This window comes from Coturnix japonica, chromosome 14 (genome assembly GCF_001577835.2).
Source record: "Coturnix japonica isolate 7356 chromosome 14, Coturnix japonica 2.1, whole genome shotgun sequence".
In the NCBI taxonomy this organism is placed as follows: domain Eukaryota; kingdom Metazoa; phylum Chordata; class Aves; order Galliformes; family Phasianidae; genus Coturnix; species Coturnix japonica.
The window spans coordinates 3,936,580-3,953,053 of NC_029529.1; the positions used below are offsets into that span (position 1 = coordinate 3,936,580).

Here is a 16,474-nt window from a genome sequence, read left to right on the forward strand (position 1 = left end):
GGGAAGGGGAAATATGTAACATTTTCATGCCTCCAGTTGAGGCCAAATGGAATGAAATGATTTGAGAAAAGACAAAGTTCAGGTAACTCCTTTGAACACCTTTTTCCAGTGCACTGTTAGGGGTCTAGCTCACTGTCTGGGGGAAAGGAAGATTCTGCAGGAGCATAAGGAGTTGATGTTGTTCCTCTTTTGTGTTTTCAGCACAAACAGAAGCCCCTTTCTACGAGGAGTGGTGGTTTCTGCTGGTGATGGCTCTCTCCAGTGTGATCCTGATCCTGTTGGTGGTGTTTGCTTTGGTCCTGCATGGCCAGAGCAAGAAGTACAAGAACTGCAGCGCAGGTACGACAGCAGCTCTGCACTGTGCACATGCTCTCATGGTCTTCAGGAATTAGAAATGTCTTCCCTTTGAAATCTTGATTTCACCAGCATGGGCTCTCTTGATAGGTATTTTGCTCGGCAGAAGAGTTGGATAGTTTTACTATTTGATTTGGTAGAAGTGGCTTTTGCCCGTGGTCTTGCTGGGCAAAGAGTGCCTGAGCCTGTGAGATTTTGGAAGTTTACCATGGGCTTGGATGGAACAGCATCTGGAAGGCCCAGGGACTGCAACAAAAGCCAAGGCGTCTGGGTCAAATGCTTGGCAGAGGACCACAAAAAATGAATGAGCTGAGACCTCATTTAGCTTAGTTGTCATTCCCTGATAGATGGGGAGAGGGTTCTACTTTCCATGTCTGTACCCAATGCAAATATCCTATGGCTGTATGTGTGAGGACTACATCATAGCTCCTTTATATTAAATAGAGTACCCAGCATCTCATGTTTGTTCCCTAAGCCAAGCTGCAGTTACTGGGCTGGTGCCAAGGAGCTGAGAGGTGCCTTGGTTATCTGGGCCTGCTGGACTTCAGGGCACTGCAAGGATCAAGACATGAATTTTCCTTTAGTTACAGTTTTTACCATTCCTTTCTGACAGGAAAGAGGTACTTGCTCTGTAACTGGGAACGTTGGAAGTCCCCCTTTTAAGCACCTGGTTCTGGAGCAGTGAATATTGTTCTTACCTTTTCTTCACCTTACATGAAAAAGTCATTCATTTGTGTGTTTCTTTGGTAGCTGTCTCCACCTCCAGCAAGAAATTGCTCTGTTGCTAGAAGGTCTTGCCAAAAAAAGCCCGTTAATGAGTCAGATTGAGTGGATGAGTCTTTATTCTACTCATTCTAAGGGATTAATGTAATGAAGGAGTCTGGAAAGAGTCTTCCAGGCAGTATTTAGCAATTCAGTCCCAAAGAGAAGATCTTTTCTTTCTTTATAATTCACTTCTAACAAGAATTAGAAAATCAGATTTTAGTCCCATGGCATATAAAATGTATGAATACTATGGCATTTTACCAAGTTAATACTATTACGTATTTGTATGCATAGCTCATGGGAAATCACTCATCTTCTTAGTTGTGCTGTGTGTTTGGGGCACAGACAAGAAAAGACACGTCTGACCTGCACTATCAGGTATCAGTGTTCACACTGAGTCTTAGTGTAGCATTGAAATTGAAGTTGAGGATGGAGCACCTGTCTGCTGCGAAGTGGCAATACGCAACTGGTCTTTCTCTGCAGGACACGAGCCGAGCTCACACCTTTGGGATTACAAAGAGCATGGAAGAGAATAAGCTCTTGCTATATTTGATCACAAGAACAAACATACCTTGCTGTATTTTCCCTTTTCTGCCAATCCTTGTCCTTTTCCCTGCCTCACATTGTCTGATTTCTCACACCTATTTCTTATTCTCATTACAGTTCTGTCATCTTTTTTTCCCATTTACTACCCACTAACCCGTTCTCTTGCTTCCCTGCTTTGTTTGTTTGTTTCTTCTTTTTCTGCCTTTCCTAGTTTTACTTTTGTTTAGTTTCAGTCAGTATGAATGGGATGCACATCACCTGATTTAGGACACCTTCAGTGGCCACCTGAAATACTCCCCTGGGTTCCATTTGTAGTCAAGAAACAAGAATAAGCACTTGTGGAGCACCATTCACCTGCATTATTTTAGATACTTACCATCAAATGAAATGCATTCATCCATGACTCCTTCCCTCCCCTATTTTTGCTCCTTCTGCCTGTCTGCACTTTCAATAGTCTCCTTTCTTCCACTTCATACTCATTTTCCAGTAACAAAGCTAGAGAGATTAAAAAAAGAATAGTGATATAATAAAACATAAAGCAGGGAAAGTTAGCAGCTCATCTTTAATCACTCGTAAAGCCATATCTGGGAGGGAAATGCCCTTGTTTCAGCTGAATCTCTCATTGCCTGGCTCTAGGTAAGACCATCTCCAATGTGGAAGAGTCAGTCACCTTGGATAATGGAGGCTTCACTGCTTTGGAGCTCAACAGCAGACACCTAAACATCAAGAGCACGTTCTCAAAGAAAAATGGAACCAGGTAAAGAGCTGGGAGCACCCCACTGCTGGAAATGTCTTTTCATCTTGATTCAGGCAGCTATTAAGTAAGCAACACGGAGCCACTGTTGTTTGGTGGATCTAAGGAGGTCTTCACACTGCAGCCCAACTCACTGCTCCAGGCTGTAATTTTGATTACTAAGCATGGTTTTATTGTTTCTAATTGTATCATTTCAGAGAAATGACAGCATCCATACACTCACTTCTTATGTTTGCCAGGTCCCCTCCTCGCCCAAGCCCGGGTGGGCTGCACTACTCTGATGAGGATATCTGCAACAAGTACAATGGAGCTGTGCTGACTGAGGGCTTGGGACTCAATGAGAAACCCTTAGAAATGTCAGAGTCAGAGGTAAGTGTTCACCTTTGCCTCGCTGAGTGTTGTCCAGTCACTGCACAGATTCATTCCCCGAACCAAAGACTTTGAAATCCCACTTCCACAACTGCATTACGCTGTTGCCATTATTTGTCTGCCTTGATATCAAGCTGTTTGCATCACACGTTTTCACAGTGCATTTTTAGGCAGCTGCAGTAAACACTGAGATTTGGAACTGTGTTCTTTAGTGATGGGAAATGCTGCCTGCATTATAGTGGGAGTACATGTGGAATCAGTAACCTGCCAGGAATCTCATAGTGATTGCATTGAGAACCCAACATTCGGGTTTCCAAACATCCCAGTCTACAGAAGCCTTCTGCTTGGGATGCTTTCAGACTGTTTCCCAAGGAAGGTAGTTGTATGCCAGCATTACACATTTGGCAGTGCTCTATCTTGTGTCACATCTCCTTTAAGAAGAAATAAAGTGGTTATGGTCTGTAAAAGCCCAGCAGTGGCCATGGGTGAATAAGCAGACTTCGAGGGACATGCAGACAGGTAAATCTGTCTCTCAAATCGTGTGTTGTCAGCTGAGATCCTGATGAATCTGAGCTGACAGCACAAGAAGCGAGCAGTGGGCCAAACCACTCCAAACCTGACCCTTCCAGCAAGAATAAATCAAGAGCAGCAAGTAGTGAAGGGAGATGACAGTTTTCATCTGTAGCTTTTCTGCACCTGCAGCTACAGCTGCTTTTCCTGGCTACCTAGCTCTCCCCTCCTGTTAATTACCACGGACAGCCTGCTGCTTTGTGCTGCCCTATCGCCGACCCGGCGTGCCAGCAGCTTCTTTGGCAGAGCTGGAGCTGCTGTCTGCGCGATGCACAAGCGCTACCTCCAGATTAAAGCCGTAGTGCTTTGGTCATGTCACTGTAACAACCCAGCATTAAACCTGTCATTAAAACAGTTTGCTGAGCATGATCATGAATTTAGCGCTGGCACCTTCTGACATTAATTTCATTGCCCCATGTGGTATTTCCTGGTAATGCGCAAAAGTCTCCTTGCAGGGTGTCATTACTGCCTTCTATATGCACTGTTTGTATGACATAGAAGAAAGTGTTGTGTCTTTTCTTTTTTTTTCTTCTCCTCAGGCTATTATTAATATTATTTATTTACTGTGTATTGCAGTCGAGCCTGAAGGTCTCGATTGAGATTCTAGTGTTTTTGTGACTGTGTCTGCATGTGAGAATGGGAACAAAATGTGCCTCTTGTTTTTCCTTGGGGCTTAGATATGCAGCCCTTCTGTATAATGTCTTTGATGCTTGCTTATTTTTGTGGGGAGTGCTTTTAGGCATGAAATGTTAATAGGCTCCCGGTAGAGGTAGCAAGAGGAGATGCTGCCTTTTGATCAGCCTGAAAATGCTGTTTGTGTTGGCTGGTACAGACTGGAGATGAGGGCACAGGGGCAGAGGTGGGTATAGATGTTTGACCGCTCTGTTTTCAAATATTCCTATACCTATTAGCTCTTCCTGTTCATCTTTTCTGCTCTCGATTTCTGTTCTCAGAGGATATCTTAACAGACAAGCTCTGGTTGTCTGAGAATTTCAGAATCTCCATCGCTTTTAGCAGGCAAGGATGTTTCCTATTAAATGAGGAGTTAAAGATATCTTTTTTATATAAGAGCTCTACACATGTTCAGTCCTCTGCAGAAAAGGGGATCCTGATGCTCTTTTCCTCTAATACATATTTGCGTTGTTCTCGAATTCCACTCACTGCACTGCACAGAAGGGCAGGCAAGGCCAAAAACACTGCTTTTGCTTTCAACCCATATGTCACCTCATTGCTTCTTAGTTCTACCCCTGTTGCCTGAAGTGTCAAGATTTTCTATGGAAAAGAAGGAAGCTCGCTGGCTTCAAGTCTCCTGGGCTTTACTGAGCACGAAGAAGCCTGAGAGAAACTCTCAGGTTGACTGACTGCATTTGCAACACAGCTGCCTGGGAGCCTTCCTCCGTGCTCCCTCCTGACGAGGAGAGCAAGAAAGGAACGAAGAGGAAATGTAGCAGACCAAGCAGCACTCCAGTATTCATAAATCAAATGGTTAACTCACTCCATGTCATGAAAGCCAAGCACCAGTACCGTTAATGAGGTTAAAGTAGTTTAATTGGCAGGTGTGGAGCAAGAGAGTGCTAAGAGTGTAATTTCTAAATGATTAATAATAATAGGCTTTTAGGTAATGAGTCAAGTGGACCAGGATCTGAACAGACGATCTGAAGAAATTTGGTGCTCACCATTGTAGGGAAATACGATGATACATCCTTGATGTCAGCCAGCCAGAGAAGGGCAGTTCTACTGCAGAGCAGAGCAGGGTGTTGTGTATTTGCTTATGCTCACACGTCTTTGTGGTATCCCAAAAACTGTTTTCAGGAGGTGATATTCTCACAGATTCCATGTAGTATCAGTCCCTGCTGAACGCTGGAGATGCTCTGGTCTTCCAAGCTGCCCGTTGCAGCATAACTGATTTTCCCTTTCTCAGCTCTGTAGGAACATACCATACATTTCCACTTAACACTTACTGGGGAATATGATTTCACTTGTTTCTGATGTTCTCAAGCAATTTTGACAAGTTGGGCAGCGGCTGCAGATGAGACATTCGTGGGTAAGGTTCCCACGTCCAGCAAAATGACTTGCCTAACATGTTCCCTTGCCTCTTTTACACATACCCATTTCATGTCAACCAAGAGAAGCTGCTGCCATCTACATCTTAAGAAATAATCTCAGAAAGCTGTTTCTTATCCATTCTCTTAAAATGCTACTAATAATTGGAACTACTTTCAAATTTCCCATTGACTCAGATAGCCAACTCTTCATTGCTGTTTTGCCTCTGAGCAGCATTTGTGCATTTTGTGCTATCAATATAATACTTAAATAGCCTCTCATTTTCTGTATTTATTATTTCATAGGCATCCCCGCACTCTGGTTGACAGCCTCTAATGTCACCGTACACCAATCATGCTTCAGCCTATGGAGGTTTCCAAGGAAACAAAGCCACCGTCGCACTGAAGGGCGATGCAGAGTGGGGAAAACTGAAAACAAAGCAAAAAGCCCTGCAGCATTTCTATTTCCTCAGTAGTTTAAAAACACTAGAAAGTAATCCTCTAATATAAGCTGTCTATACTGACATGCAAAACATCTGTTTTTCGACTTTCATTGGGGTAGACAGGGATGTGGGATCATAACTTAGAGAATTCCTTGCTGCTACAGGCAGGTATCCATACCTCATTCAGAGCGGACCTTAGAAGAGACTTAGGAAACACAGAATAGTTGGTTCTTGCTTATTTTGAAGGAAATACAAAGAAAACACTTTGAAACGCCAAAATACAGGTTATCCTTCCCAGCATCAGCACTATCAATGGTGAAAGGCTGAAGTGAGATGAGGCTTTTGCAGCTATATAAGTTTCGTGAAAGTCCTTTCTCAAAGGCACTGGTCTTATTTACACTACATTAGTATTCTCTTTCAGTTGGGATAATGGGCTAATTAGTGGACAGATTATCAGCAGGTGGCCTAGTTTGAAAATCCCACTTTCTATACAGGGCGAGTCCATTTCAAATGGCAGCAGCCCATCTAAAAGTGCTCCCAATATTTCTCCTCTTTATTATGTTGATTTCTGGCAGTCTCAAAAGGACTTGGCTTAGGTACAGAAACTGTATTAGTTCTGTGGGTAAGTATATTTCTCCTAGCAATGGACAGGAATCAAGTGGCTGCATCGCTATTATTGTACCTATCAAGTGATGCATTCCTTTCATGGATACAGCTGCTTCTCAGCATTTCTTCTTAGACCTCCTGGCCTTTTAACTACCTGTATGTTTCTTCTCTGTGTCTGCGGGGCCATCAGGAAGACCAGGAAGGAGCTGCAGGAAGTGATTTTTTATTTTTATTTTTACTTATGTGTACAACACTGCAACTCAGCTGATGCGATCCATCTCCCCAGCAGAGGCTTGTTTTTCTGGGGCTGGAGGACCGAGTCTGAGGCATTGAGACTGACTTTGGATTGGGGAAGGAGTCAGAAGATGTGGCAAGAGCTGCGGTTGCATCGTGCCTTTGGTGGGGGGAGCACATCCATGAGTTTATACCTTCAGGTGATGCTCACTGGTGAATGAGCCGCAGCCATCTGCCTCTGCTTGGGATGCAGAGGCTTTTTTTCTGGATGCTGACATCGTCTCCCAGCTCCCCAGGCACTTTAAGCCTTAACACTAGCATACAGAGCTGCAGCAACACATAGGCTGGTGCAAAGCACAACATCTTATTTCTTGACAGGAACAGAGGAAACCAGGTCTGCAGGAAAAGTCTGTTGCCTCTGCAGCTGAGGACCTGAGCTGTAGCCTCTGTCTGTCACACTGCCACATCCACCATCAGCAGAAGCACTTTGTTGGAGCCCCTTACAAAATAGACAGGGCTGTGCTGGCAGGATGTTTCCTGCAGCAGTGCCAAGACTCTGGAGCTGCTCTCTGTACCCCCTGGCTGCAGAGCGTTCCAAATCTGGGGATATTCCAAGCACGCTGCAAAAACCACCTGTTCAGGAAGGCCTTTGGAGGGAGCCCGGTGTTGTCTTCCCAAGGTTGGCAGCTGGTGCAAAGGAGCGTTTTTCCAGGTGATAGATTTGCTGAGTTCCTTCTGGAATAATTGTTAAATGCTGGTGGGGTTTTGTTGTAATATTAATTACGCATCAAGACACCTGGAGCTTTGCAGTCTTAAAACAATAGAAAGATCCAAAGCATGCTTAGCAGAAGGGGGATGCTGCATAGCTGTTAGCAAACTGCATTGCTCAGAGTTTCAGAAAAGTCTGGGAAAAAATTTCCCAGCCCCATCTATCACCCTCTGTGCTGGAAAACGGGCACGAAATAGTATTGAAGCAGCTATCTAAGCAAAGGAGTGGGATGATGGATGCGGTGCCCTTTTCAAATGATGGTTCGCAAGGCATTTGAGGATTGTTCTTCAGAGGCCATTAGAAAGGAGCTTTAGAGGAGGAGAGACTAGTTGTGTGACAGGCAGGATCAAGGAGGGTGTGTGTTTGCTGTGCGGTGTCAGATCAGAATGATACCAACCTTCTGAAGCCAGTTGCAGTCACTAGCGGTTGTGAGTTGTGCTTACCCGTCTCTCTCTTGTATGCCATAGGCAGCCACCCCTTTGATTTTTAGTTGCCTTTTGGGTTGGCTATGCAGGCTATCAGGGGGGAAAAAGAAAAAGAATAAAAGCTTTTGCATGCTTGAATGAGAGATTTCAGGAGAAGGCATGAGATACGGCAATGACTGAGTAAACGTTTGTGTGCTGTGTGGGATGTAGCTCCTATTGGTGGGAATGTCAGTGGGAACAGAAGGGAAATGTGCGCTTGGATGCTATGGGCAAGGCTTTGCCATGGTCTCTGTTCAGAGGAGATGGATGAGCTCTCAGTGCTTCCTGCAGCTGTGTCCCAGCAGCAGCGCTCTGGGGGCACAGAGCTGCTCTGGTTACAGCCCAGCAGTGCTCCTCAGCTCCAGTGAAGTGCTGGTACCAGCTCTGAGGCTACTGGTTCCATCATTGCTGTTTGTGTGCATTGCTACGCTACCAGTAATCAACTGGAAAGTACAAAATAGAGTTGTTTGTCTAAAATAAATTTTGGTTTTGCTTAACTCCCTCCCTGTGATATAACTAATTTGCAGTATTTAATGGGGCTTGCAAGCCAAACTCCGGTCACTGTGCAGGTGCCCTGACCTGACCAGCATACACAACAGCATGGCTAACAGCTGTGCACAAAAAGCATCCTGTCAGTCCTTGCATCAGGAGTAGAGAGATTCTCGATTGCTGTTGTAATTGTGATCTCTTTGATTATATCAGAGTCATAGAATGGTTGGTTTCCCTACAGTGACTCCACCCTTCTCTGCACCTTCTGTCAAAGTAGGAACCTGTAGCTCTTGCTGTGGAGTTCTGCATTGAATTAGAAGGGATTTCATGGAATCATAGGAGTACAGAATGGCCTGGGTTGCAAAGGACCACAATGCTCATCTGGTTTCAACCCCCCTGCTGTGTGCAAGGTCGCCAACCACCAGACCAGGCTGCCCAGAGCCACATCCAGCCTGGCCTTGAATGCCTGCATCCATGCAGGGATGGGGCATCCACAGCCTCCTTGGGCAACCTGTTCCAGTGCGTCACCACCATCTGGGTGAAAAATTTCCTCCTCATATCCAAACTAAACCTCCCCTGCCTCAGTTTAAAACCATTCCACCTTGTCCTTTCTCTGCATCTCTTATTGAAAGAGATCATCGTGGAATTTCCCTCTAGCATCAAGGCCTGGCAGAGCCAGAGCACAGTGCTCTCCCACAGCCAGCATGTGTTACACTTGGACTACAACCCATCCTACCCTAAAATTACAGCTTCTGTCAGCTGGTGATATTAATCTTCTCTCTAATTTCTTTCAGAGCAGAGTGAGCTAAATCCTAGATGCTAACAGCTGATTTTTTTTCCCTTATACTCCAGGCCACCGACTCGGATTACGAAGACGAGCTGCCAAAGCATTCCTTTGTGAACCATTACATGAGCGATCCAACATACTACAACTCCTGGAAGAGGCAGCAGAAAGGGGTGAAGCACCCAACATCCTACAGATATGAGGAGTGCTCCGCCAGCGAGACAGAACCCTATTTCCAGACTGTCATCACGACACAGAGCTCAGGAGGGGTGTACACCCCAACGGGACAGCCCGCGCCCGGCTCCCGGACTCCAGTGACAGGCTTCTCCTCCTTTGTCTGACACGGGGTGGGAAGGAAGAGCCCAGCCGCCATGCCAGCACTGCTTGGGGTCACCCACAGCAGTGAGGAGCGGCGAACTGTGGGTAGCTTCTCTATCAGGGTAGACGGATGGGAACATGGATGAGGCTGATCTGGTTTTGTTCTTTATTTGGTTTTTTTTCAGTTTGTTTTGGGTCGTTTTTGTTTTGTTTTGTTTTCCTGAAGACAATCAATTCTCAAAACACGGAGCTGAACTTGCCGAACCTTTGCTTAAAAAGAAAATCAAGGGGGAAGGGGGGAGGGGGTGGGATTCTGAGAAGTGATGATTTTAACCACTTGTGAATAGTTGGGGTTTTTTAACCACTTTTTTGTAACGCTGCTTCAGGAAGCAGCTCCCGTGCCCTCTCTTCCCTCTTTCTTTCTCTCCCTTCTTCCTATCCCCCCCCCCCCCTCCACCCATTTCCAAACAAGGAGGTGAATTCCCTAGATGCAGTGAGAGGCTTTGTGATGTGATTCGAAGAGAAAACATAAAACCTCCCAGGCTCCTTTCTTTTTTTTTTTTTTCTTTTTAATTTCCCTCTGCCATCAGGGTCAAGAAGTTAAAAACAGAAGGGACAAACTTTTTACATGAAAAGCAGACACAGAATCACAGACACCTCCTCTTTCCTCTCCTCCTCACTGCTCCCCATGTTAGGAGCGCTGGCTGATTCACTTAGGCTCAGATGTGTCTGCTCTCCTCTCACTACTGGAGTTCATACACTGAGTTGCTGACCTTTTTTTCCCTTCTTTTTCAAACGGGGCCTGCTGGAATCTTTAAATATTCTAACTCCAGGGTCATTAGAAATGTGGATGGCTCAAAAGAGCTCTATAGGCAGCAGTGGGTGAGACAAATGGGAAGAATCTGAATGCGAGGTCAGTTTATTTTTGGTGTGGCTCTAATCCTCCCTCATGGACTGCATGTGCCATTTGAGTTGTTCATTTTCAAAAGTCAGAGGACAAAATCCAGCAAGCCAGAGGAATCTTTCAATTAATTGCAGTGACAAGCGAGAGAGTCTGCTAATTGATGGGGGTTTTGATCATGAAAGTTATCCTGCCCTGTCAATAGAAATAGAGCATTCTTTCTTGCCCAGACTTTGCAGTGCTGCTTACTGGTCTATAAAAAAGTACGTGGTAGTTGGGTTTGTTTGATTTTATTTTTCTAGTACAAAGACGTGTCACATGGATTGGGTGAATTTTGGTGTCCACAGGTGCCTTTTATTGATTCTTCACCTTCATATCTAGGAGAAGCAACAAAGTGTCTCCAAATAAAGCTAACCAGGTTTTCAAGTGTTAGGGTTGCGAATTACCTTGTGCACATTTATCGGCTGCTTTGTGCACTTGAAGCTACAGCCTTTGAAAAAGAGAGAGGACTTTTTGTTTATTTTCCATCCTTTTGTACAGCTCCTCTTTTGTTTTCTTTGTTTCTACCTTTTTCCCGAGTCTGTTTAGCAGCACATTGGTTGTTTGCTCAAAAGGAAATTGCAAGGGCTTTATGAGTCCAGCCCTTGGATCTAGCAGCATTCCTGGACCACTGCACTCTTTACTGCAAGAGTTTGAAAGGCAAATTTGAAAGGAGGCACAATCTTGCCACTCCAGCACCTGGCATTCCCTCCCAGCTGAATGTAGGTCAGCCAGAACTGGCATCCTGCTGCTTGCTAACGTCCCATGAGGGCACGTGTGGGCACTGTTCCTATTGCAAATTGTCCCTGGAGGAGGGAAATTGTCCTCTCTAGGGAGATGCAGGCCAGCAATGGCACTGGATGATGGTGTCTTATGTCAGGTTGTTGAAACCAACCTAATGTTGAATACAGAGCCTGCCCATCTGTGCTCTTAGGCCTGGTTAGAAGCTGCTTGGTATCATCTCACCTGAACAGGTGAGGTTCCAGCAGTCACCTTTCTGTGCCTCTCGGGCAGGACAAACCAGCATAGAACTGCCTGTGCTCTTTGGCACTGCGTCTGAGCACTGCTGCTCTTGTTATGTACAGCTTCTGGATAGCACTGACACTGGGTTGTTGTTCTTCTCCAAAGGCTCCAGAAAGAAAGAATTCAAAACCAAAAACTCCATTGGATGTGTTCAAGGGCTTTTGAGTTTGGGATAATGATTCATGGATCATTAAATCACAAAGGACTTGTAAAGGCACCTTCTCAAGCCAAAACCCTGTGAGCCATCCCCCTCTCCAGACTTGAGTAGGACATGTGTGGGATGGAGAAGAGGCTCCAAAGGAGATGACTTGAGCTGATGGTGAAGAGGAATGCAAAACAAACAAGAAAAACCACTGCCTTCTCTGCACTTTGACTGTTCTCTTAAGCCATACGGACTTTGCTTTGATTACTGAACTGACAATGAATTGTTTGCAGTCTGCATTTTTTGTTTTGTTTCTTAGGCAAATTTACCTGTATGACTTTCCATCTAGTTTTCTTTTTCCCTCGTTGTTTCCTGCATCAGATTACTTATTTTAAACCTCTTATTATACGTACATGGGACACAACGATGCTATCGCTGTTGGAGTGTTAAAGGGGCTCACCCAACAGGTCAGAGAGGCAGTGCTATGGGAGTCTTTCAGGGACTCGTGGATACAGATTAGTATAAAATAGATCACATACTGAAGATCTTGCTCCAAAGGACAGCATGGGGTGAGTAGCTTCATATCTCCTGAATATTGCTGGGTCTAAACTGCTGTAAGGTGCAATTATTCCCTGGGAGTGTTCCAATACCACATTGAGTAAAAAGGCAAGAAAAACCACGGGGAATGGAGAAAATGGAATCTGTGGCCACAGTTGCACTGAAGGAAGACATGGGGAGCAGCACAATCTGTATAAAGCAAGAAGAAATGATCCCTTTTTTCTCAGTGCCATCTGCAACTGAAATGCTCCGAGCTTGCTGGGGTCCTGCCGTGTTGGCTGTACGGCCCTTTCCTTTGACTGCCACCAAAATAAAAGGTTAGGAATGATGCCTGGAGGTCCTGCTGATCTGAGCAAAACCATCTCTGTTCCATTCTGGACCATTATCACTCTCGATGTTGTTTTGTTTCACAGTTGGCTTTTCTTATTTATGGGTTTATTTTATTTAGGCTTTCACTGCACTGCTCCCTCCTAAAATGAGAACAGGATATGAGTTCTCCTGCCCAGGTCACGTATAGCTACATGCATGATGCCTGTGCCTTCTTGCTCACATGCTGTATTGCAAAATGTGACAAATAGGTAGGTTTTATTTACTTCTGATACCAGGTAAATTGTTCCATCTAGAAGGAAACACTCCATCAGTTAGCAAGAAAGCTCTCTCTTAGAGCTGTAATCTTTGGGAATTACAGCTTTGAAATACAACTTTTAAACATGAGCTGTCATTTTAGAATAACTTCGCCCATCAAATCCACTTCTGTTTCCTTCTCCTTGTTTAGAACCGTCTTGAAAGAAAAGGAGACTTATATGTAGAACTCCTTGTTAGGGCATTTTATTTGTATTTATTTATTTCCTCTGCCTTGTTTCTCAGGTCTCTCGGTGACTGTTATTAAAAAATAAAAGCAACCTTAAGAAATGACCAAGGGAGACATTTCAGGGAACAGCTTAACAGGAGCTCATTTTTCATGTGATAGCCATGGAAATATCCTGTTTTGAGCAGGAGAAGAATGCCCTGTCACACACTGTGTGTCCCCCAGCACAGGTTGCTCCCTCAGGTGGAATATTTTCCATTCCCACCTCTTAATCTCAATTTAGTGCACGGCTGGTGCTGCTGGGTGGGAGCAGCAGCGGTGAGAAGGGACAGGAGAGGGCACTCTTTTGCTTCCATTGGGGACAGCCTCTTCTTCCCCACCCTGAGAGTCAGCAGCTGGAAATTCCCCATGTAGGGAGAAGTGAGAACGTGTCAGACAAAAGCTTTCATAGGCAGCTGCTGAAGGAATCACCCTGTGCCAAGTGATCCCAGTTTTGGACAGAGTTAGCACTAAAAAAAGGGGGAGAGGGGAGGGAAGAGAGAGAGAAAAAACAAATACTAATCCGTTACCCTAAAGTAATTTTTTTCTCCTCCTTTGGAGTGCTAAACCCAGTGATGCTTTGCAGATGGGCCAGGATCTCATTGCTTATATCCAAGCCTCTGCCAGAAGCTGCTGTAGCAATATTTTAGAATAAATATCCCAGTCTGTCTTGAAGGGGGGATACATTTATTATCTTTGTCATTGCTCTCCTCAAGAAATCCATCGGGTCATCCAAAGATTATCCAATCTGCTCTCCAAAAAGGGAGGACAGAAAGCAGTTTATGCAGACAGAGCACCAGTGTCTTCTCCCAACTGCAGTTTTCAAACTAAACAGGGCAATCCTTCTAGAGGAAGAATTTGTAAGGAAGTTCTAAAATAGAAAAAGCAAGAAAGATGACTTTAGGCATGGCCGTTATAAATCAGCCATCCTAGACACCTGAGACATAAGGGAGAACACGATCCCAAAACATCCTATCTTTGCCAGTTTCCTTTTTCAATAATAGCCAAAAGGGCACATGCAATGGAGGGATCCTATTTGGAGAGCAAAAGCCATCGTAGAACAACTGCTGGACAGGCAAGTTGTGTTGCGAACCATGTTGTTCAATCCGGAGTTCCTGCTAGTTCAGTCACATTTCTTAAATCAGCATGAGTGAAGTCCATACAACATCGTGATGTTAGAAGAGGTCATGTGGGGAGAGGTTTTATTGCTGCTGAGCTTACACAGAGGCCACACGTGTGGCAACGTGGTTGTACAGTGTTCACTGGAACCTTCTTAGGGAAAGCCACTCTTCAGTTAGGAGCACATAAACCCCAAGACTGAACAGTTTGGGTTGGGGTTGAGCCTCTAATGGCTTTACCTGACAAATCCCTTCATTTCTTCGCATTTTCGTACTCCTTTTCTTCCCCCTTGCATCTCAGACCCAGCCCTCCCAGACAAAGTTGGCTTGCACTTTGTGAAGGTGTAAAGCTTGCCACCCACTGTCATAGAGCCAGCACTGATAAGCACACGCGTGTGACACATGGGACAGGTGAGATGTGTTTGAACAAGAGGTGAGATTCCTTTATGATTTGAGATTCAGGCGTTGACTCAGAACTTTTATCTTCTCAAAGCTGCCACCTGCCCTTTTTAAATGGCCTTGGAGTCTCAAGACTTGACAGGAAAATCATTATTTCTGTTGATTACTGTTTGATCACTGTGCACTTTCCTGGGGCTTGAATCACTGGATATAGAGACTGGCACGGGGTCACAGTGCTTTATATCAAAGTGTTTTCCCATCGATGTCCAATTCTTTACATCTGGAAGGGACACCTTTCTGCTTGTCAGCAGACGTGATGATGTCCTGCAGGTGGGACCTGGAGTGTGGCACCGCACTCCCTGGTGGTGATGCTGAGCCCATGGCAGCAGTCGCAGGTTGCTTTGCCATTCTTGGGATGGGATCCATCCTCTGACGTGGTACCTGCTGCCAGCTCAGGGGTAGGACCACCTTACACAGCTGTTTTGGAGTTACCCTTTTGTGTACTGTGGTTATCGGGTCATTGCTTTCACTTCAGTGTCTCCTTGGGGGTTTGCCCTGGATTTTCGTTCCACACCTCTCGTTAAGCCTCACCTTCACCACTCCACTATTTTATATGAGAAAGTTACTTCTTCTTTTGCAAAACTGCTTCTAATTAAAAGAACGATTTTGGAATGCATGTGTCCTTGGTACTTTTATTGAGGGGTGGGACGAGAGGTTGGGGGAGAGAATGTTTTCAAGACACTTCTGTTATTTTTGGCTAAAAGAAATGGTTTGGTACCTTGCCAGAGTGTTCACGATTTAACAGCTCAGGATAGTGAAAATGTAACACAGGCTGAAATTCCACGCTGTTAGTTCTGGGCTATAAAATCTTATAATCCCCTGCTGCTTTTCAGCTCAAACGACGCTCTCAAATCGTTTACACCCAAAATTTGGTCAGCCTGAAATCGGTGGTGTTCAGTGGTGATAAACTTCCTCCCAGATGAGCTGAAACCCAATTGGGGCTGCTGCTTTGTGTTGTTTGGTTGTCCCTGCAGGGTGGTAGCAGCCAATATTTGGGTCCCACAGGAGTGCTGATGGCGGTGGGCTGGATCCTACCTCATGTAAACCCATGCAGCCATTACAATGGGGAGGTGTCTGCAGCATTTCCCTAGCTAGGAAGTAAACCACATGCGGGTAGGTTGGCTGCAGCCCTGCTGGGAGAAGTGAGAGGTGGGAAATCACTGCTTTCCAAAGGCTGGGCGTCAAACTGCTAAGGAAAGAACTCCTTTTCCTGCTCCTGAAAGGGTTATTGCAAACAATGCAGTGTTAGATAAATACAGACTCCCCTCTGACTGGTAGCTTGTAATAACTTAGAGGTATCAACGTACCCATTTTGAAGATGAAAATCTTCTAACTGTAGAATTTTGTGAACAAGACATTATTCTACAAAATTGCCAGAACACGCAGCAGTCCTTTTTTTGAGGTCATTCAGCCCAAAAGTGCATCGTCTTCTGCTTCCAGCCCTTGCTCTGCTCGGGACACGTTTCTTCTGCACATGTTTTTGTGGTTAGGAATGGAGCACAGACATAAACACTGGATTGGATGGGAAATCTGCCATGGCATTTGTAGCCTAAACAATACCAAAGCACACAGATTGGCTTCCCACCCTGCCCTTAGCAGCACAGGCAATGGCTTGACTGAATCAAGCAATCAGGGCTTTCACTGCTGCCCCTTTTCCTGCTATTTGTCTCATTTGTTTCCTCTTCTTCCTCCTGTGTTTTTGCTCTAGGGTTATTTATTCTTCTCCTTGCTCCTTTTGTTTTCATTTTTAAGCCTGCCTCTTGGTTATATATATATGTATGTATGTACATATATATATATATGTATGTATACATGTATATATATATATTTTTCTCCTCCTCTTGTTTTGACAATCATTTTCATTCTGAATCCGCTTTTCC

General features: G+C 44.9%; 1 protein-coding gene across 3 annotated transcripts in view; it reads left to right on the forward strand.

The window, feature by feature from the left end:
• The window catches only part of SDK1 (sidekick cell adhesion molecule 1), a 360,897-nt gene extending 345,691 nt beyond the window's left edge, over nt 1-15,206 (forward strand). For all 3 annotated transcript variants that reach the window (XM_015876860.2, XM_015876861.2, XM_015876862.2), the window contains 4 exons: nt 202-339; nt 2,302-2,422; nt 2,659-2,788; nt 9,258-15,206. In XM_015876860.2, coding sequence (XP_015732346.1) covers nt 202-339; nt 2,302-2,422; nt 2,659-2,788; nt 9,258-9,530 — 662 coding nt within the window. In that variant the 3' untranslated portion in view covers nt 9,531-15,206. The remainder of the gene's footprint in view (nt 1-201; nt 340-2,301; nt 2,423-2,658; nt 2,789-9,257) is intronic.
• Nucleotides 15,207-16,474: the final 1,268 nt, after the last annotated feature.